General features: G+C 38.2%; 1 protein-coding gene across 7 annotated transcripts in view; it reads left to right on the top strand.

Annotated features, from left to right (window-relative positions):
* Positions 1-2,708: 2,708 nt before the first annotated feature.
* OPA1 (OPA1 mitochondrial dynamin like GTPase) overlaps positions 2,709-18,485 on the top strand; it is a 55,034-nt gene continuing 39,257 nt past the window's right edge. For 2 of the 7 annotated variants that reach the window (XM_086617997.1, XM_086618000.1), the window contains exons 1-7: positions 2,709-2,753; positions 5,990-6,308; positions 6,631-6,727; positions 7,917-8,024; positions 9,964-10,017; positions 10,648-10,715; positions 15,773-15,886. In XM_086617997.1, the coding sequence (XP_086474123.1) occupies positions 2,725-2,753; positions 5,990-6,308; positions 6,631-6,727; positions 7,917-8,024; positions 9,964-10,017; positions 10,648-10,715; positions 15,773-15,886 (789 nt within the window). In that variant the 5' untranslated portion in view covers positions 2,709-2,724. The remainder of the gene's footprint in view (positions 2,754-5,989; positions 6,309-6,630; positions 6,728-7,916; positions 8,025-9,963; positions 10,018-10,647; positions 10,716-15,772; positions 15,887-18,485) is intronic. The other 5 variants (XM_086617998.1, XM_086618001.1, XM_086617999.1 and 2 more) reach the window with 5 other exon arrangements.

Below are 18,485 nucleotides of genomic sequence, written 5' to 3'. Positions count from 1 at the left end.
TTACTTCCCTGTGGCATGGACTTGCACAAGTCCCAGACATCTCAAGCATCAGGAAAGACCACTGCCTATCCTGCAGTGGGCTGGCTCAGAGAAACTGAATTCGGAGAAATGCAGTGAACAGAGAAGAGAAAATGTGGGAGCTAGGTCAATTAATACAATAGAAGTTGTCCATTGCTAATAATGTGAGCCAGGCACAGACCTGCAACCCAGATGTGTATGTATGCACAGCACAGAGACAGATATGTGGACACATCTGGTGACAAGCAGTTTGCATTGAAGGGAAGTTGTTTGGTCTTGGCACCTAGCACACTTTCAAAAGGAACCCAGACCAGAGGCTGGACAGAAAAGGATATAACTGTACTAAGCTGTGTTAAGGGTGATTTGTTGCAACAAGTTCAAGGGGGAACAAGGTGCTCTCCATACCTCAGATTCAGTGTTACCCATCCCTTCCCCCATCTGTAACTGAGGCTAGATTTGAGCTTTTCAGCTTCTCAGTTTGTTTTTCCGAGACTCAGTAACAGGAACTCCAGTTATTACACAAGGATCATAATTTTCTATTAAAAATTAAAAAGAAAGAATGCAATAAAATCTATTTCTGATAAACCTCATTTTATGGGAAAACTGAGAAGTGCTATATTTAGAAGCTATAGAAGACAGGGTAAAGGTGCCTTTTCCAAGGCAGGCTGATGATTTTGGGAAATGACTCGTTACTTTGGGAAGTACCAGAGGTGGAAGCCAGGAGTGCCACACACACTTTTTATGCCTAGTCAGCTTTTGCTGCTTCCCCAAATGTCAGCCTTGCTCTTTCTAGTGTCTGTAGAAGACTAGGGTGCAGTAGAGGTCCTTAGCTGCCCTTTCACAGAGAAGAGAGATAAGCTGCTTGCAGAGTATCCCATCAAACCTGGGTCTCCAGGGAAGAATCAAGGCTCAGGGAAGAATCAAGGCTCATCCAACCTATTCACCATTCATAAGCTTAGTCTAGCTCCTATTGACAATTCCTGCTCCTACAGAACACCCTTATTAGGGAGATTTATATATTCACAACTGAAAGCAAAGAAAAAACAGATTAAAGGTGTAAAACATTCATCATTTGCATAGTTTGGCAACATATCCTAATATTCCAGCAAAATCTGTTAATCCAGAACCAAAGAAGATGGTGGAATTTGTTAATTTTCTTAAGCAGGTTCACTTTCTCCTGGAGGAAACAGCGCTGAAGCAGCCTAAATTAGACTCTCTAGTTCTTTATGCCCTCTACTGTTCAAAGTAAGAATTACACCTTGGTTTATAAATACAGTTATTTGCATCATGCCCTACGGAGTATTATCATTCTTGTTTTTAAATTGAAAATTGTCAAAAAACCCAGATATAAATCACAAAAATAACTGGTCAAGTTAAAATACAAAAGCAAAGGTAAGTTTTAAAGTATAGTCCCTAAAATTTATATATAAATAAATCTAAAAGCAAGCAAGCAAGAGACAAAAATATATGCCTTACCTCGCCTCTACAACTTTTTCTCAGTCCTGAAAATGCACGTACGTATTAAGTCATTCTTGCGCAACTTATTTCGGTCTGAAAAATCCCACTGTACAAATACAAGCCTGGCCTGCACAGCACCGCAAATCTCTTTTTCTGTTTAGCTCTGCGCATGCTACCCAGTTCTGGGCATGTTACAGAAAGGAAGCTGTGAACCAACCGGTGACAGTCCACAGGACGGCACGAAGAAGGACAAAGTCAGAACACGTGGAAGAGGGACTTAGGGGTCATTTAATCGCAAGAAAAGGAGACTGAGAGGAGTCATTACAACAGTTTTCAAACTGGGCAAAGTAATATTCGCCGTGCCCATCGTGGAGAGAGTTAACTTGCTGCAAGAAAGACTCAAATCAGGCATGAGGGAAAACTTTGTGTTAGTGTTGGCAAGCACTTGGCACTGCCAGGCGAACACTCCGACGTCTGAGATCTTTACAGACAGCTGAGGCGTGTGCCTCTCAAAAGCGACATAACCAGAGGTGCTGAACTCCCCTCATGCCTCCTCTGCCTCCCACTTCCATGTAGCCCTGCCAGCGAAAACCTGCCAGCAACCCGACAATTCACAGAAGCCCATTCGGACATGCCTTGTTTTCCAGCCTTGCTTTCCAGCTTTCAGGGCAGCGCTGCCACCCATTTCATGCGCTTCTTCACCACAACAGCAGCTGCGAACTCATCTCGGAATCTTATTTAAGCTGCATGGAAGAACCCGGCACAACGGGCTGGGCCATACCGCTCTCTCCAGCCCTGCCCCGCCGGGCCAGGCCGCGGGGGCGAGCCTGGGCTGGCAGACAGCAGCCAAGGCTGCCCCGGGCCGGCGCAGGGGCACAGGCAGAGGTGCCGAGGCTCGCCCCTGCCGCCGCCGGGGTACGGGGAGCAACACGACACCCGGCTCCGGAGCAGCCATACCCCTCCCGCCTCTCCGTTCCTCCTGGCCAGGTAACCCCGCAGCGGCGCTCCCGCAAAACCCCGCCTCGCCGCGGCGGCGCCCGGAACCTTTGCGCGGCGAGGCGGGGTTTCCAGCCGGGCCGCCCGCAGCGGACCGCGGTGCCCGGAAGCGGCGGCAGCGCTGTCAGCCCGCGGCCGCGGCGGCACCGTCTGCCCTTGCCCGCGGCAGCCTGGGGCGGCAGGCGCGGCGGCGGAGCCCCGGCCGGCGGCCGCGGTGCGTGCGGCTGCTCCGGGCCCCTCCCGGGCGTGAGAATGTGGCGGACGCGGGCGGCGGCGGCTTGGTGAGCGGGGCGGGCTGAGGCCGGGGTCAGGGCGGGCGCTGCGGGCCGCCGGCGGGCCTGGCGCCTGGGGCGCGGCGGCTGTGCGGAGCGAGCTGCCACCGGAGCCGCGCTCACCGCCCGCCTCGGGGCCTTCGCCCCGGGCGCGGTGCTGGTGGTAACGCCCGTCCCGGCTGAGCAGGCCCGGGGCACCCGTGAGAGCGGGGCTGCCCGCGGGGGAGGCCGCAGCCGCGCGGCGGGTCGGGGTGCGAGGTGTGTGGGAGCGGCGCCGGGGCCAACCCGAGGCCGGCTGGGGCGCTCTCCGGCAGGGATATTCCCCATCCTTCGGCTCCCCCGGGACCTGGGTGTTCGGCCTGGAAGGGAGGGGGCTGCACCTCCCAGCAGCTGCCCGCCGTTCCTCTTTCACCATTCTGCTGCATGATTCCAGATAGGAGCGGTGAAACTGAATGGCTGGCAATTTCACACCGTTCCCTGGCAGATTTGGGAGCAACAGTAGGAAAACAAGCGTCCTTCAGTGCTGAATGAGAAAGAAGATGCTACAGTGCTTTTTGTTGGGTCACGTTTGAAAGACTGCTTTGCCATCATAGCTGTTAAAAGTGTTTACAACCTGCCTTTGCAGAAAACTTGTCCCAGCTGAGGTGGGGAGTCTTTGAACTCTTCAGCTGGAGCAATATGTGTAACATGTTCGGTGTGACTTCCAGGTGCAACGCTTGGCTATCAGTAGTAGTAAGTCACTTTTTCATGTTTTACGAGGTATCTGCAGTCTCAGTGCAATGCCAGAGCAGTCAGGTTGCGGCCCCGTAATCAGGCAGAGCTGCTTATGTCTGGAAGGCTCATTTTTGTTATTGTTGTTAAAACCAGCTTTCCAGAGGCTTTACATTCGGAATATACTTCATGAAAATACTTCATTTAACGGAATTTTTTTTGGCTTTCTTTTCAGTGAAGATCTTAAGGTGTGGTGTTTTTTTTTTTTTTGTCAGTATTCATCAGTTTTTAGCAGCAGGAGGAGAGAATAAAGGAGAAAATGGAAGTTGTAGTGTAATGATGGAGTAGTGTGGTTTTTTAATTAATTATAAGGTTTTTTTTAATGTGCAATTAAAGCAGGTAGGATTTGAAATATGCGATAGCACTCAAAAAGAAATTGTTGTGGCTCAACTTATTGCCATAACAATTTTTCATGGAACTCAATTTTTCCTTCGGCTTAAACATACAGAATGAACACTATAAAACACAAGGCATTTTAAAAGAACAATCACAGAGAAGAAAATTACTTAATATTGCAAAATGTTTTTTAACCTAGGTGAAGACTAATAACGGGAAGTAGCTACCATAGTATATACCACCACTTGATCTCTGATGAAGGTATTAAGTGTCTGTGTAATGGTAGCAACTGCAAAGCAAAAGAAATAATGGCTCAGTGTTCAACTTGCTTTGTACAGGCTTCCCACACCCTGGTTTAAAAAAGTGTCTTCAAAAGCAGGAAATAAAGTATTTCTAATGTGAAGACGCTTTCTTTTTTTATTGCTATGTAGCCACTTTTGTATTGGTACTATCTGTGGTTAATTTCTGAGTCTCTTGCAATTCCATGTCAAAGAGAAGAAACTTGTTACTACTTTAGGGATTATTCTGCTGCTTATTATCCTCTTTCTAGATACTAAGTTTGTTACTGCAAAAGCACAGCCTTCTAGATAGTTTAGTATAGCAGCAAGAGGATACCCTTCAAAATCATAGTGCGTGTTGTGACTGAGGATTTTCATAACAGTCAGTGGAGTTGTTTGTGTGGTTTGGTTTGTTTTTTTTTTTTAGAGCTTTCCACTACACTGAGGGAAACTTCTAAACATAGATAATTGGGACAATTGGTCTTTTAAGAGAGGAAAATGTCTCAATTCACATAATTCTAATTTTTAATTTATTTTCCAAAAGCTTCTGGATCAGAAGTGCTTTTATAACAAAGTCTTTCACTTCGGACATTAAGAATGTGCCACTCAGACAATGTCATCTCTAGTACATGGAAAATCTCAAGGCCAAGAACTGTATAGATCATAGAGTGTGTTACTAGAAAATCCTGTAATATTTTCCATTTCATATTATTCACTTATTCTCTTTAAGATCTGTTAATTTAAAATTATTTAGGATTATGGGATGAATAATTTGCTTTCTCAATGGTGTGAAACACTTTCTTCTTTTGTATTTGTCCCCATTGTAAGTAAGTGCACTTGATAACATTGACAAGCGTTGATTTCAAAACCTGTAACATCACTTATACTTTGCATCCAGTAAATGACTTAATATTAACCATGGTTAATGGCTGATGGTGAGACTAAAAGATTACAGAAGAAATTTCTTTTTCCAGAGCAATTGTCTTTTCCTTAAACTAGCAAAGCTACCTCAAAATGTCAAAGCATGCAGATGGTATAGTGCATGGAGCTTTATTCCAACCTGTGCATTTGTTTTAAGTAGGCAGGATTGATGAGGTTTCTGTCTTTTAACATGTGCTTTTCATGGCTGAGCTGTTTTCAGAGCCAAATCTTTCAGACTGAGAATTTCCCTCTTGCATAAATCTGAATTACTTTGCTGAAGTCTTCAACAAACATGGTGAACCCATCTCCAAAAGTCATCTTGTTTGTGCATGACCTAAGACAAAATGGTAATGGTGTAATCCTAGAACCATTAGACCTAGAATATTAGAGTGAAAAGAACTGAAAGATGTCATTAAGTACATGCTTCAACTCCAAAGCAGAATCTGTTTTGCAAAAAAAAAAAAGACAACTCTATTTTGCAAAGGAATTTTGTCTGTGTATTTTTTTAAGTTTGAAAATCCTCTACAAACTCAATGTTCTCTAAAAGATCATCTCGAATAACAAGATAGGCCAAACTGTTAAGTTTCATTTTATGTTCCAAGTTGATCATGGTCTTCTGTGGGCTCTTAGCTTCTGTTTGCCCAAACTGTGTTTTACCACAGACGTATTATTTGCCTTAATCCAGTGTGGAAATTAAATTTAATTCATAACAGACTTCATAATGGTATTTCAGGTTTTATTTCTGTAATCACTAGAAATGTTTACAGCTTTTTATTTTCCTGGTAGCATACCAATGATAGCTGGAAACGGAATGTTCAGAATGATGCTAATTTGTCTGTAACCAGCCAAAATATAATGTGAATTGCTTCTAAAGAGGTTAATGAGTTAATGGTGTGTTGAGGAAGTCTGTTACTCAGAGTTTTTATTTCTTTCTTTTAGTGTCATCTGCCGGAGTCTAGCGAATAACAGCTATGGAATAAAAAGAAAATCACCACTGCAAAACTTGCATCTTGTTTCCCGAAGCATACGTCATCCCTACTATCCAAGTTCAAAATTTCAAAGACCGCCGTTAAGGATATCCGTTCAACTGTTCTCTTCTCTTAATCGTCTTCCCCTGCGCAAAACAAAACTCTTAAATGTAAAATACGGATACCAGTTCCACAGGAACTTTTGGCTAGCTAGACTAGCATCAAGGCTTCTCAAACTTCGGTATCTTATATTAGGATCTGCTGTAGGTGGTGGTTATACAGCTAAAAAGGTATTTATCTGTGGAAACTATTTTATGCATTTTGTCTTTGTTTTTGTTATATCCTTCAGAACAATAGTTCTTGGTATATCCACAAAAATACAAGATATCATTGTTTGATTAACTAATGACAATAAAGATGAGTGAATATGGGAAACATTGTTTAGGGAACTAGTATAGATTTTAAAAGATCCAAGTAGTATTATTCATATCTAAAAGATGGTAGGTTAGTATGTTTTATATGTAGGTGTTACTTTTCAATAGATCACTCATATGATTCTCTACATACATTTCTTTTTCTATTTCTACTATTTTTTTTTCCTTTTTGTATTAGACGTATGATCAGTGGAAGGACATGATGCCAGATCTTGATGAATATAAGTGGATTGTTCCTGACTTCATTTGGGAGCTTGATGAACATATTGACTTCGGTATCACAAAAGCTAAAATGTTTACTCTATCTAAAGATCAGCATATGTGAAACTTAAACATAAGGACATAGGTCCTCAGTGTCTCTCTCTGGTAGTATCTTTATTGTGGTAATTTGAGTGAACTTGTGTTGTTAGAGTTTGGTATGTGTCTTAACAAGGTATTTGTATCAGTGTGTTTATAGGAAGAAATTAAGCATTGTCTAGCATTGATATTCCATAATTCATCCTTTCATTTGAGGCTGTTCTTGGTCCTTTCATATGGCCATATAATCCCGTCGTTGAAAGGAGAGCTGCAGCATGATCAAGGGGGCTTAGTAGCATTATGCACAAAGTTTGTTCTTTCTGTATGAATGACACCTATGAGTAAAAAATATAAATAAATAAGGAAAAGATATGTATGAGTAAAAGACCAATTGAAAATGCAGAATAGTGAACCTACCTATCTACAGAATTATCTCGAAGTTACAGAAGAAGATAATATGAAAAATATAGACTCTGATTTTGCTGAACCTTCTGGTTACAGTAGGTTTTTTGCCTATTTTCAGAAGAAAGAAGTTTAAAAAGCAAGCACTGAGTAACTTCTTATATATGCGGGGTAGTAAGGTGTGGTCTGTTTTTTAAAAAAGAAAGTTTATTAAGATTTTACATGTATAAGCATTGAATAGATAAATGCAGAGATTGAATAACTGAGATAAATGTTTTCTTGTTTTTATTGCTAGTGGACACTGTGTTTTTATAGTACTTTAAAGCTACTAAGTTTGTGGATTTTAAAGGATTACAAATTTGGCTTATTTATGAAATTGAACAGTAAGCTTTGCTTAAAATGTGCAAGAGGTGAGCATAGTTAGTCATGTAATTTTAAAACATCCTCTACAAAGTATGTATGAGATAGTGAGGGAATAATGTGTGAAATGCAGCAATAAGATTTAAACAATTTTAAAGTACCTGCGGCAACCAACTTATCAGGAAGTTCAAAGTCTAAAGAAGCAATTGGTTTTTCAGATCTGATAATCTTTCCCAACACTAATGGAGGGGGGTGCATGTGGAAAGAAACTTTTCAATTCATTCAGAAAAAAAAAAAAAAAGCCATGTCCTGAAGCAGTTGCTAGGTTTAGAGCCTAAGCCATTTTTGTTCACAAAAATAATAGGAAAAATATCCTACTCATTGGCTGTTGTGCTGTTTTCCTAGAAAAATTTATCAAAGCCCTTCCTGATGCAGATGACCTTGCCAAACTTCTGCCTGACTTTGACAAGATTGGAGAGAGCTTCACTTCACTGAAAGGATTTTTTTCTCCTGGTGAGAACAATTTTTCAGCTTAGTTTTAATTTTGAAAACATGAGCTATTACAAGATGAGGTTACAGCTATGTCCTTAGACACTAAAAGATAGCAGATCCTGAAAATACATCCCTTTTCATTGAATATCTCGTCTGAAGGTGTTATGGACACAGGTAAGTATAATGTATTTTTTTAAAAGCAAGAATTCTAGTAGCAAGTACAGAGAACCAAAATGTGAAATCGAATAGAAAACTAGAATTCTTGTACCGCACTGAACAAACAGATTGTTGTGGGTTAGGCCGCTCTGGCAACCAAACCGCAACCTCCCCCCCCCCCCCCCCCCCCCCCCCCCCGCCCCAAGTCGTTGACTCACCCTCCCCCAGCCCCAGGGATGAGGGAGAGAATTAAAGGATAAATGGGATACCCGTGGGTTGAGATAAGAACAATTTAATACAGATGATTTAATACACAGTGTAGGTGCTCACCACCCCCTCGTATGCGAAGCCCGTCTCGTCCCGAAGCTGCAATCCCGGACAAACATGAGGCCCTGAAATAGGGGGGGGGGGGAGAGAGATAGTGCTCCGAGAGTGGGAGTACTGGGAGAGAGAGGGGGGAAAAAAAAGGCAATAGAGCAAAAGTGCAGCAAGCGCAAAAGAGCAGAAGCGGTGAGAGAGCCAAAGCGCAAAAGCCCTTCTTTCTGGCTGACCCTCACTTTTATACTGGGCATGACGCTGCATGATATGGAATACTAATTGGCCAGTTTGGCCCTCAATCTTAAGTTCTACCACAAATCACAAGGGGAATCGTGGCCCCCTTGTCCCGCCGTGCTTCTGCACTCCGGCACACTGAAAAGTCCTTGGAGTTTCATGTCCAACCACAAACATCAGCTTGCTATCAACATTCTTCTCAGAGCGAGCCTCTGAGTAAAGCCAAAACACAGAGCTCTTCTAGCTGCTAAAAAGAAGAGCTAACTCTGTCCCAGCTAGAACCAGGACACAGATTGAAAGCTAGATTGCTTCAGTAGGTCACAGAAACTGGATGTGTCCAGCTGGAATTCGGAGAAGGTGAGTGTGGCACTGGACAGTAACAGTACCACGACTGTTACAGGAGAAAAGAGTTGGGAATGATGGTTCTTAACGTTGCAAGCATGTGAAATAAGAGATTTGTAACAAAGGTATTCTTTTGGATTGAATGGTATTTTCCATCTGGACACAGCTCCAGAAGGGCTTGCTTGAAGATTTAGCTTAGGCAGGGGCTGCGTTTAAAAGTAGTAGGTGGGTGTTCTAAATCCTTCCCAAAAGACAAGGCGATGGTTTGTTGATTCAGTGTGTCCAGGTAGTAGTAGGCTTCATGGCTTTCAGGTTTTGGGAAGCTTGAATAAGACATTTCTCATCAGTGGGCTTTTTAAAACTAAAGATGATTGATGTGAGCAGCATATCTTGCTTGCTAATGAGCACGGCTCAAAACTTCACGCTGTCATTCTTGTAATAAAATGCAAGATTATTCTTATTATATACCTTAATAGTTCTCAAACAACATAAATTGGTATTAATGAAAGATTGTAAAGATTATATCTGTCAGGTGTTATACTCGTTGCTGTAAGTGAGTTGGGAAGTATTTCCTTACCAGTGTTCATAAGTGGATTTTCGTGTTCTTAAAATACTGTCAATGGTGGAATTAGTTTATTAATCTTACAAAGTCAGTGAGCACCTAAGTAGAGATCAAGTTCGACATGACAAGTAGATTACAATCTCCTATGTATTTTGAGTGTTTAAAATTGCGGTGTTACTGACTGGTGTTGTGAGATGTCATCTAATATTTGTTATCATACTCACATGGGCATAGTTGCCATTTATGATTGTGTGGTCCTCCAAATGAGACAAAGATCCCTCATCTTTGTTTTGCATTCTGCTTTGTATTTATAATTTTTATTTCCCCTCTTCTGCTGATTTTTCACAGGTTACAATTTGGTTAGTGAAGTCATAGGAGCTTCTGATCTACTTCTGTTGTTAGGTGTGTAAAAGCCCTTTTTACTGCACTTAACCTGCCTCTTTAAAGCAAACTCTTATAATACTACTGTACTAAGAGGAGTGAGTAGCAACGTAAACACAACTACTTACAGCAATTTAATATTGAATTGCAAATACTTTCCAACTGTTTTAAAAATACTTAGATCCTCCCCTGTGAGAATGAATAGTTATTTCTCTGCCACAGTCCTTGGCAGATGCTTTTTATTTCAGGCATTTTCCAGAAGCTTGCTTTTAAAACCTATGTCATTACAATAGGAAAGAATATTTTTTTTCTTCTTTCCATTGCCATAATGGCAATGGAATTCGTATTATCCTTTCATGTTTATCAGGAATAATTAATTTTACACTGTTTTCAGAACTTTAATGGTCTTACTGAAGCTGCCTACTCCTTTGTGATATAACTAATCCAAGTTGCAAACTAGCTATAAAATTTTCAGATGAGTTTTAAACTGAATTTCTTCAGTTCCTTAAGGTGAATCTTTTGATAGGAACTCCAAAGATTATTGAATTAATAATTCATAGAGGTTGAAACTTTAAATTTATTGTAGGTGTAGTTTGAGAATTTTTAAGTGCCTTTTGCATGTTATAATGAGTTTCTGTAATTATGTCCTAGGTTCTCCAGGAGAAACAGCATTCAGAGCTACTGACCAGGGATATGACAATGACAAACAGTACAAGAAGGTAATTACTCTCTTGCAAAACTAAAAATATATTGACAACAGGTAATTTTTTTAAAAGTCCTTCAATAGCTAGTTAGAGATGTTTGTTTGAGGCTTGAACAGAATTTATCATTGAAAATGACTTGATTATGTGTTGTTGGTTTTAATATATAAATGGTACAATAGTAATAAACATTTTGGTGTAAGGAAAATACAAAGCAGTTGTAAAAAATCTTCAGGAATTGCACTCTTAAGAAAATTGGTTTGTAATAAGAATGTGATTTTAGGTATTTTGTGTGCATTTGTAATTTTTCAGGGCATGTTCTCAGTGGCACTTGAGCTCGTAGCTTATTGCTGAAGTCGGCTTAGGCTTTTGTAGTTATTTTCAAGCCTTTCTGCTTGCTACCTCATTTCTGTTGACATTTTCACAGTTGTGTTTCTTACTTAAGGATTCCTGCCTTAATAAAGAATTTCTGTTTCTTAAAGTAGTCTGTCTTTTTACTTTTTTTATTTAGATAAAGCATACATCACATTTTTGTTTCTGTCTTCTGGAAAAAAACAATGTTTCTGTATTTTCATAACTAAAAGTTTTAGCATTTTTTTCCTTGAAGTAAAGACGGTGAAATTTAAGTTTTTTGCTTTCATGAATAGTAGATCTTATTTCTATTAAATTCCTAATTTGTAATGTTGCTCATTCTTTAAAGGCTTTTCATTTTTCCTGTGTATATTTTTAAAAATTCTTTTTAAAAATGGAAGAAAAAGAATATATATCAGGGGATTTGTAAATTATTATATACTCATTTTTGCAACTGAAAGTGTCTGAACTATAACTGGGACTTTTTACATAAAAGACATTTCTGTATATGCAGGCATGTATACGTTTATTCTACAGTAATTCTGCATGGCAATATATAGTGAAACCTGTACAAAGCTCACTTTTTATAACTCTATCTCTCCCTTTAGAGCAGTGATGGATTTCTACATGAGAATTAAGTTAGCTTTTTGTTTCTCCTTTGTCAATAAACTGTCTGTATGTGTTTTATTTTCTCTTGAGTGGTTGGTTAGCACAGGTTTCACTGTTTAAAACACAGAAGATATTTTACTGTTGATTTGTGAAGAAGTGGCCATCTTAGTTTACTGTCTTTAATTAAACTAACTGAGATTTTTACTGAATACCAGTAATATCACTAATACTTACTATTATTCTGTTTATTTCGGATGCAGTTAACAACTGCATTGTAACATTGCCAAGAAAACTTTGACTGTGGTTCAGAAAATATCAGGCCTTGTTAGATCAGTATGATTTAGAAAACTTAGTCTGGTGTACTAATTGTTGTTATTCCAATTATATTTGATATGTTATGCTTAGAAACTGTTGATTTGCTAATTAACATGATCAATTTTGGTCATAAGATTTCAAAGAAGGCACATATGAATACCTAACAAAGCATAATCACTTAGTTTATTGGCAAGCATATTATTTTCAAGACAGTGGTTTAGATGGCCATTTTTCATTCAATGCTTTCCACTGCCAACCAATAGTAGTTTAAGAATTGTGACTGTATGGATGCATGAAGTGCTGTAGCATGGTAGTAAACGTGTCTGATGAGCTGATTTTCTTTGTTTCATTGTGAAAAATGGGTAACTGGTAAAGGAATCTAGGAATTCCTCATTTCGAGGAATGTTCTGTAGAACGGGTTTTGGATATCGTCCTCAGATGAGTCCCTAAAAACTTCGAGTAGAATGAGTGAGAAACCAGTTAGTTTGCAAGGTAACTTTGAGAGAGTGAACGTTGTCCTGAACACCGAATCAGGCTGTACTGCTTCTTGCCAGCTAATGTGCTTGTCTCATGATCTCTCATTTAATATAAAAGCTACAATTTTTTGAAAAGAGAATTAAATTAAAATTACTGGATTGTTCAGATGAGTAATTTAAATGAATGGAGTTAAAATCTGTTTCTGCTGGGATTAAATAAGAAAATTTGTTCTTGAAGAAAGAGAAGATAGTTTTAAAAGCTATAGTGTAGTAAAATATTTTATTGTATTATATGCATGGGAATAATTCAGGCTTGTAGTTGAAATGACAGTGTTACCTTCTTAGAAAATTATCTTGCATTGTTGTCTGTGTCCAAAAAAAATTTCCTGAGGAATTTCAGCTTTCTATTAAAGCAAACAAATTCGAAAGCTTAGCCCAATTTTTAAAGAAAATGTGTAATGGTTATAGCTGTGATGAAGAGGGTATGAAAAATGTGACCGAAGTATTGATTTGGGCCTTAGAAGCCAGATAAGTAACTCAAAACCAGCCACTCAGCCCTTTCTGCACCTTTGGTACTTTGATAAAATCTCGTGCCTTGAAGAGCCTGGTGCACTGTTGAGGATTCGGCGGTGCGTAGACTGCCTCGCTCAGCCAGCGCAGGGTCACCTTCAGTCCCTGTAAGAGTGACACGGTGACTCTACAGCTCTTCACTGCGGCTGCTGCTGGAGAGCAAGAAAGAGGCTTTAGTGAGGAATATCGCTGGAGTTGGATATCTTTTTTTTTTTTTTTTTTTCCAAAACATTCTAGTTTGTTTCATTCTTTCTTGCAAGTTACGCAAAAAAGTTTCCGTAATTTTCTATTTTCTGTTCATAGCACTGTTATATTCCCAACTTAATTGCCAGTTCTATGTTATAGGTGCTCTGGACAAAATTGTGACGTTTATTCAAATTCTTAGAAATTAATCTCTTTACCTTCCTCATCATTTTCACCCCTTTACATCCCTCAGCATTGAATTATTTTTCCTGAAAGGACTTATTTGTGGCTCAGCGTTTCTCATCAACAGTCACACTGAAGTCAGTGGGAAATAGTGGAAAGAATCAAGACATGCAAAAAGACAATGTTTTGGTCGCTTGTGAAAATAGGACACAAATACTTTAGTCATGAGGAACTTTTAAATTTAAGAGAGAGTCATACTCAACTGAAGTACAGCATTTTAACTTTTAATGCAAAACAATGTATTTTTTTAAAGCATTTGCAGTAACAATGTCAGCACTTGTTTTGCCGTTTTTTTTATTTATTGTGCACCCAGATTCTCATGATGACTTTGCAGGATTGGTGCCACTGTGTTTGTCAACTAGTTTCATTCCCCTTTACATTGTTTCTTTGATAATGAAAATAATAATACAACAGTTGTAAACAACTTGCTTTTTGAAATCACATTAATTGACAAATGTTCTTTTTTCTAGATAAAATTCTTTGAAATAAATACAATTGTACCCTGGAATAATTGTTTGGTTTTTTTTGTGAGGGGAAAAACAATGATAGTGTCCAATGACAGACATGTAAACGTTTTTGTTTGTATCCTGGTTCATACCAGCCTGAGTGGTGTGTGTATAGTTCCGTGCTATTTAAGGTTCTTGATTTTTATTTTTATTTTTTTAATTCGAACCTATAGAGTAAGAAATAGAAAATAAAGGAAATAATCTTATTAACTGATATATGCAAAGAATAAAGTGTTATTGAGAAGTCTTTAAATCACTGTATTTTTTAATTTAAATAATTTATTAAATGGGGTAACTGCAGTTTAAAAGGGCTTTTCATACTTTACTATGGAGTAAAAGTCACATGGACCAGATATCTTAAAAGTAATTGCACAGTAAACAGTTATATTGGGTGACTTCAAGCACTTGTTACAGCTCTTGTTTAAGTACTAAAAGACCTTCATGGCAGGCTTTGTTCAGTGTTTTTTCTTGACCCATAGCATAATGTTTAAAGGGCCTGTGTTAGGTTGTATTGAGAGTTTCCTTGTTTGCAAAATGGCAAAATATTGTTATTGTTCCCCTAATACTAAGTACAGCTGTGAAACTGTCCTTCCTTGCTGCTGTATAGAAACAAAATATTTTGTTTTACCTGAGTGCTTGGCACAGCTCTAATGCATTCACAAATGTGAAGATTTTTCTATTTTTCAAATGTTACACAAATCCCTATTTAACGAATGTTTATATTTGGTCATTTGATTGTCTTTCTTTTATCTGTTCTCTCCTGTGTTATCCTTATGTGTACATGCCTGTGTGTGTATTTCATGCAACAAATGTGTAACTCAATGGTAGATGTCTTGAATTCTTACACCAAAGTTCTATTTCAGGGTTTGTTTTGATTCCTGAAGCGCATTTTTGAAACCTTTCATTTCACTGAATGCTTTCTTAGAATAAGATGTAGTATTTTCTAAGGAGATTTATTTAAATAGCTCATTAATACTTTTGCCTACGTTCTCTGAAATAAATTGTACATAAAATTCCAGTAGGTGCTGGCATAGTTTCTCAATCAATTTTGAAAAACAGTTTACCATTACAAGGATATTTGGTGTGAAGGGAGAAGAGAAGAAAGCTAAGCTTTGTGGAAACTCTGAATGAGGGAAGGAATAAATATTGAGATGCAGGGATTTTGAAGTGATCAGGAAGGGTTATGACCACATGAATTTAAACTGCAGTGTGTTACAGAAGTGGAGAGGGTGCTTTTTCTTTCTTTATGCTGCAGAAACTGTTTTGCTTCTCCTAGCTTGAGAAAGTTATTTAGGAGGCAAAATAATCCTTCTATAAACTGTCTGCATTACTGGGAATAAGAATAAAAAAAGAACTTTTATGTTACTGACAAAGTTGAGCCTATTAACTGTTGTGCACAACTTTGTGTAGAATATCCAGAACGCTCTCTTTAAATACATGCATGGTTAAGGTATGAAAAACTGCTGATAATTGAGAACTTCTGGTATGAATAATTGAAATGAAATCCTGAAACCTTTGAGAATATTTTAAAGATAAGATAGTTTATTTTTTTTTAAGATTTAGATGCTTAGTTAAAGTTGAATATCATTAAAAAATGTAGCTAAAAGTTTGTTTTGTTCTACCTGGATTTGCAAAATGCATGGTTTTGCTGGCTATATCCACTCCCAGCTAGCTAGCAAGAGATCTTGCTAATGAAACTTCACTTTTGTTTGAACTGACCCATTCATAGCTGTTTTTCATCTGTCTTTGTCGTGCCCTTTGGTTTAACTTTGTTTTCCTTACACCCCAAATTTTTCCTCTCCTTTTTATTATAAACTCATAGCAGGGCCTGCTTGGTGAACTCATTCTGTTACAACAACAAATCCAGCAGCACGAAGAGGAAGCACGCAGAGCCGCTGGCCAATATAACATGGGGTCTTCCCAGCAGAAGCGAAAGGTGATGGCTTAAGGGACCATATGTACTGTATTCACACTAATCAAATACTTCAGCCTTCTGTATTTGAACTAGAAAAATCTGACTGATTAAATCATGGGCCCAAATTATTATTACAACTTCACTACAGATGTATAGTCGTGTTTCAGTTTAACCAAGTTACACTTAAAGCCTGGTGTTAAACCAGGCTGCATTTTTTAACCTGGTTGCTGCTTTAACCTGGTTGTTAAAGCAAACCAGGTACTTTGTGTCACTTTGAAATTTTATGTTCTCTGCCTCTATAAAAACTGTTTTTTAAAGTTCGTACATTAAAAATGCACTTAAAGAAAGTATGTCAATAAATGTCATGTCTGTTTTCTCTACTTTGGCTTGCTTGCGGTAGGTCTGTCTTGTAAGAGTATAGCTACTTACAGGCAACCTGTCTCTGGGAACATTTTTTCCTGGTTTATACTGTTACCAATCTGAAAAAGATGGCAACTCCTTAGAAACAATTTTGCACAGCCAATTAAATGCTGCTGTTAATAAGTCTCTACTGTATATTCATCAAAGGTATTCCTTTATTTTCCCTCTTAAAGCACAGTTTATACTGAGATGCTGTGGTTGTTGAATATCTGCCACATCACTTTACTTACTTAATTTAAGCTCTGATCATTTTATTCCTTATTATATGGCTGAGATGAATTGGAAATGCTTCCTAAATTGGGATATTTTAGTTGTCTAATCTGTTACAACTCGTAATTTTTAACCACATTACTTTGTTAGCTGCTTCTATGCCTCCCAAAAATCTGTCTGATTACTCATGTTTTTCAACAGCTTTGGAATTGAGCACTGGATACAGAACTTAATCTTCTGTACATCTGAAGATAACTCCCACAGAAAGAGGAACACAGTAAATGTGAATTAAACTTCTAGACATAGTTGCATAGCTGCAATTGTCATGCTTTTTAGTCCATCAACAGAGGAAATCACTGTTCTCTGAAACTATAGTAGTGTTTTAAACGTAAATGTTTTACTTTCTTGCCATATTTTTTTTATTGTTTAGAGTTACAACTCCTGACCACTCTAAACTGTTAATCTTCCTTTAATTAAAAAAAATTATGAAAGGCAATTTTTCCTCATATTTCATTTTTCAAATATCCTGTCTGGATTTAAAATGGCACTGATGTATTCTGTCCTCAGTTAGGAATCTAGGCATTGTATAATGAAGTACAACAGAAATGCAATTATTTGAGATAAAATAATCTCAATAGATGTCCTACTAATGTCCTCGCATTCATTCCTTTCCAGATGTGTATTTTAGTAGAAGAGTGAGGATGTCTTCAGTGATCTAAATACTCTCTATTTGTTCAGTTACTCTTTTTTTAAATAAAAGTAACTCCTTCAGCCTCCGTCAGATTGTATACAGTTTATTGAGAGAGCTGGAATATGGAATAGTAGCTTGAAGTTTATAATAAAATGTATGAAGATGTAAAAATTACTGGGAAGGCAATACAATATTTGATATGTAAAAATGTATCAGCCTAATAAATGCAATTGGGAGGGGGAGAGGGAAGAGCTTGATACTACTTCTTTTCTGATTGAAATTCTACCTTATTAGTTCTTTCTTGGAACTAATTCTGCAATTCCCAAGCTGTGAAATAAATGTAAGCGTTATCTTTGTAATGTTATCCTGTCCTCCAAGGGAGGTACCTGTGTTTTCTGAGTGTTGAAATGCTAACTTCCCTTGCATATAAAAAAAATATTAATTTAGCATTCAAGTGTGCTGTTTGACATACATGCCTAACAACAATGAATGTCATTTTTTATCATACTAATTGTGAAACAGATTGAAAGAGATCGTAAACTATTATCTTTCATATCTTAATATGAGGATATAACTGAAAGATTCCAATCATTGATCTAAATTCTCCTTTGGAAGAAGAAATTGTTACTGTCACTGCAATAAGTCATTGCATGCCCTTTTGACAAGGCATAGGGCATAAACTAACCTTGTTAATTTTTTAACTGAGTTGGCTGTCTTGCCTGTCTACTACAGAACATGATCATTTCATTTGCATTCTTAGAAGTTCTGTTGCCAAATTTACTTGCACATTTTCCATTTTAATTTAATTACTCAATATTAAATTTATTTCAGTTGTAAATTGAGTAATAATAAGAACTATCTCCGATCAGGCGAGTGTATTAAAAACAAAAATATAATTGTTTCCTGTTGATATTTGTTTTTGTCAGCCTTTCGATAAATATTTATCAGTATAGTTGATGAGTCTTGTATCGCTGCACTGTGCATAGCTGCTTCTTACATACCTTTTGTCTGGGCCTTGATATTTTCATTTGTATTACTGGAAATTATTGTAGTTCTTCTGTAGATAATCAATTTGGAATTACTTACAGTCTGGATAGAGAATATACAAAACCTCTGACTGGGATTTCAAAGCTATTGAATTTTCAGAGGCACATACTTAGCTTATACCGTGTCTGACAAAGCTTCTTGGAAAGCTACTGCTGTGCAAAATGAGTAACTCCATAAGGAGCTTCTGGTAATCTTAGTAAACAGGTATCTGCATCTTTGTGTGCAGGAACCCTTGATTAAAAATGGCCCTAC

Source organism: Tauraco erythrolophus, chromosome 11, assembly GCF_009769465.1.
Source record: "Tauraco erythrolophus isolate bTauEry1 chromosome 11, bTauEry1.pri, whole genome shotgun sequence".
NCBI classification, from domain to species: domain Eukaryota; kingdom Metazoa; phylum Chordata; class Aves; order Musophagiformes; family Musophagidae; genus Tauraco; species Tauraco erythrolophus.
This window is presented reverse-complemented; position numbering and strand designations above follow the sequence as displayed.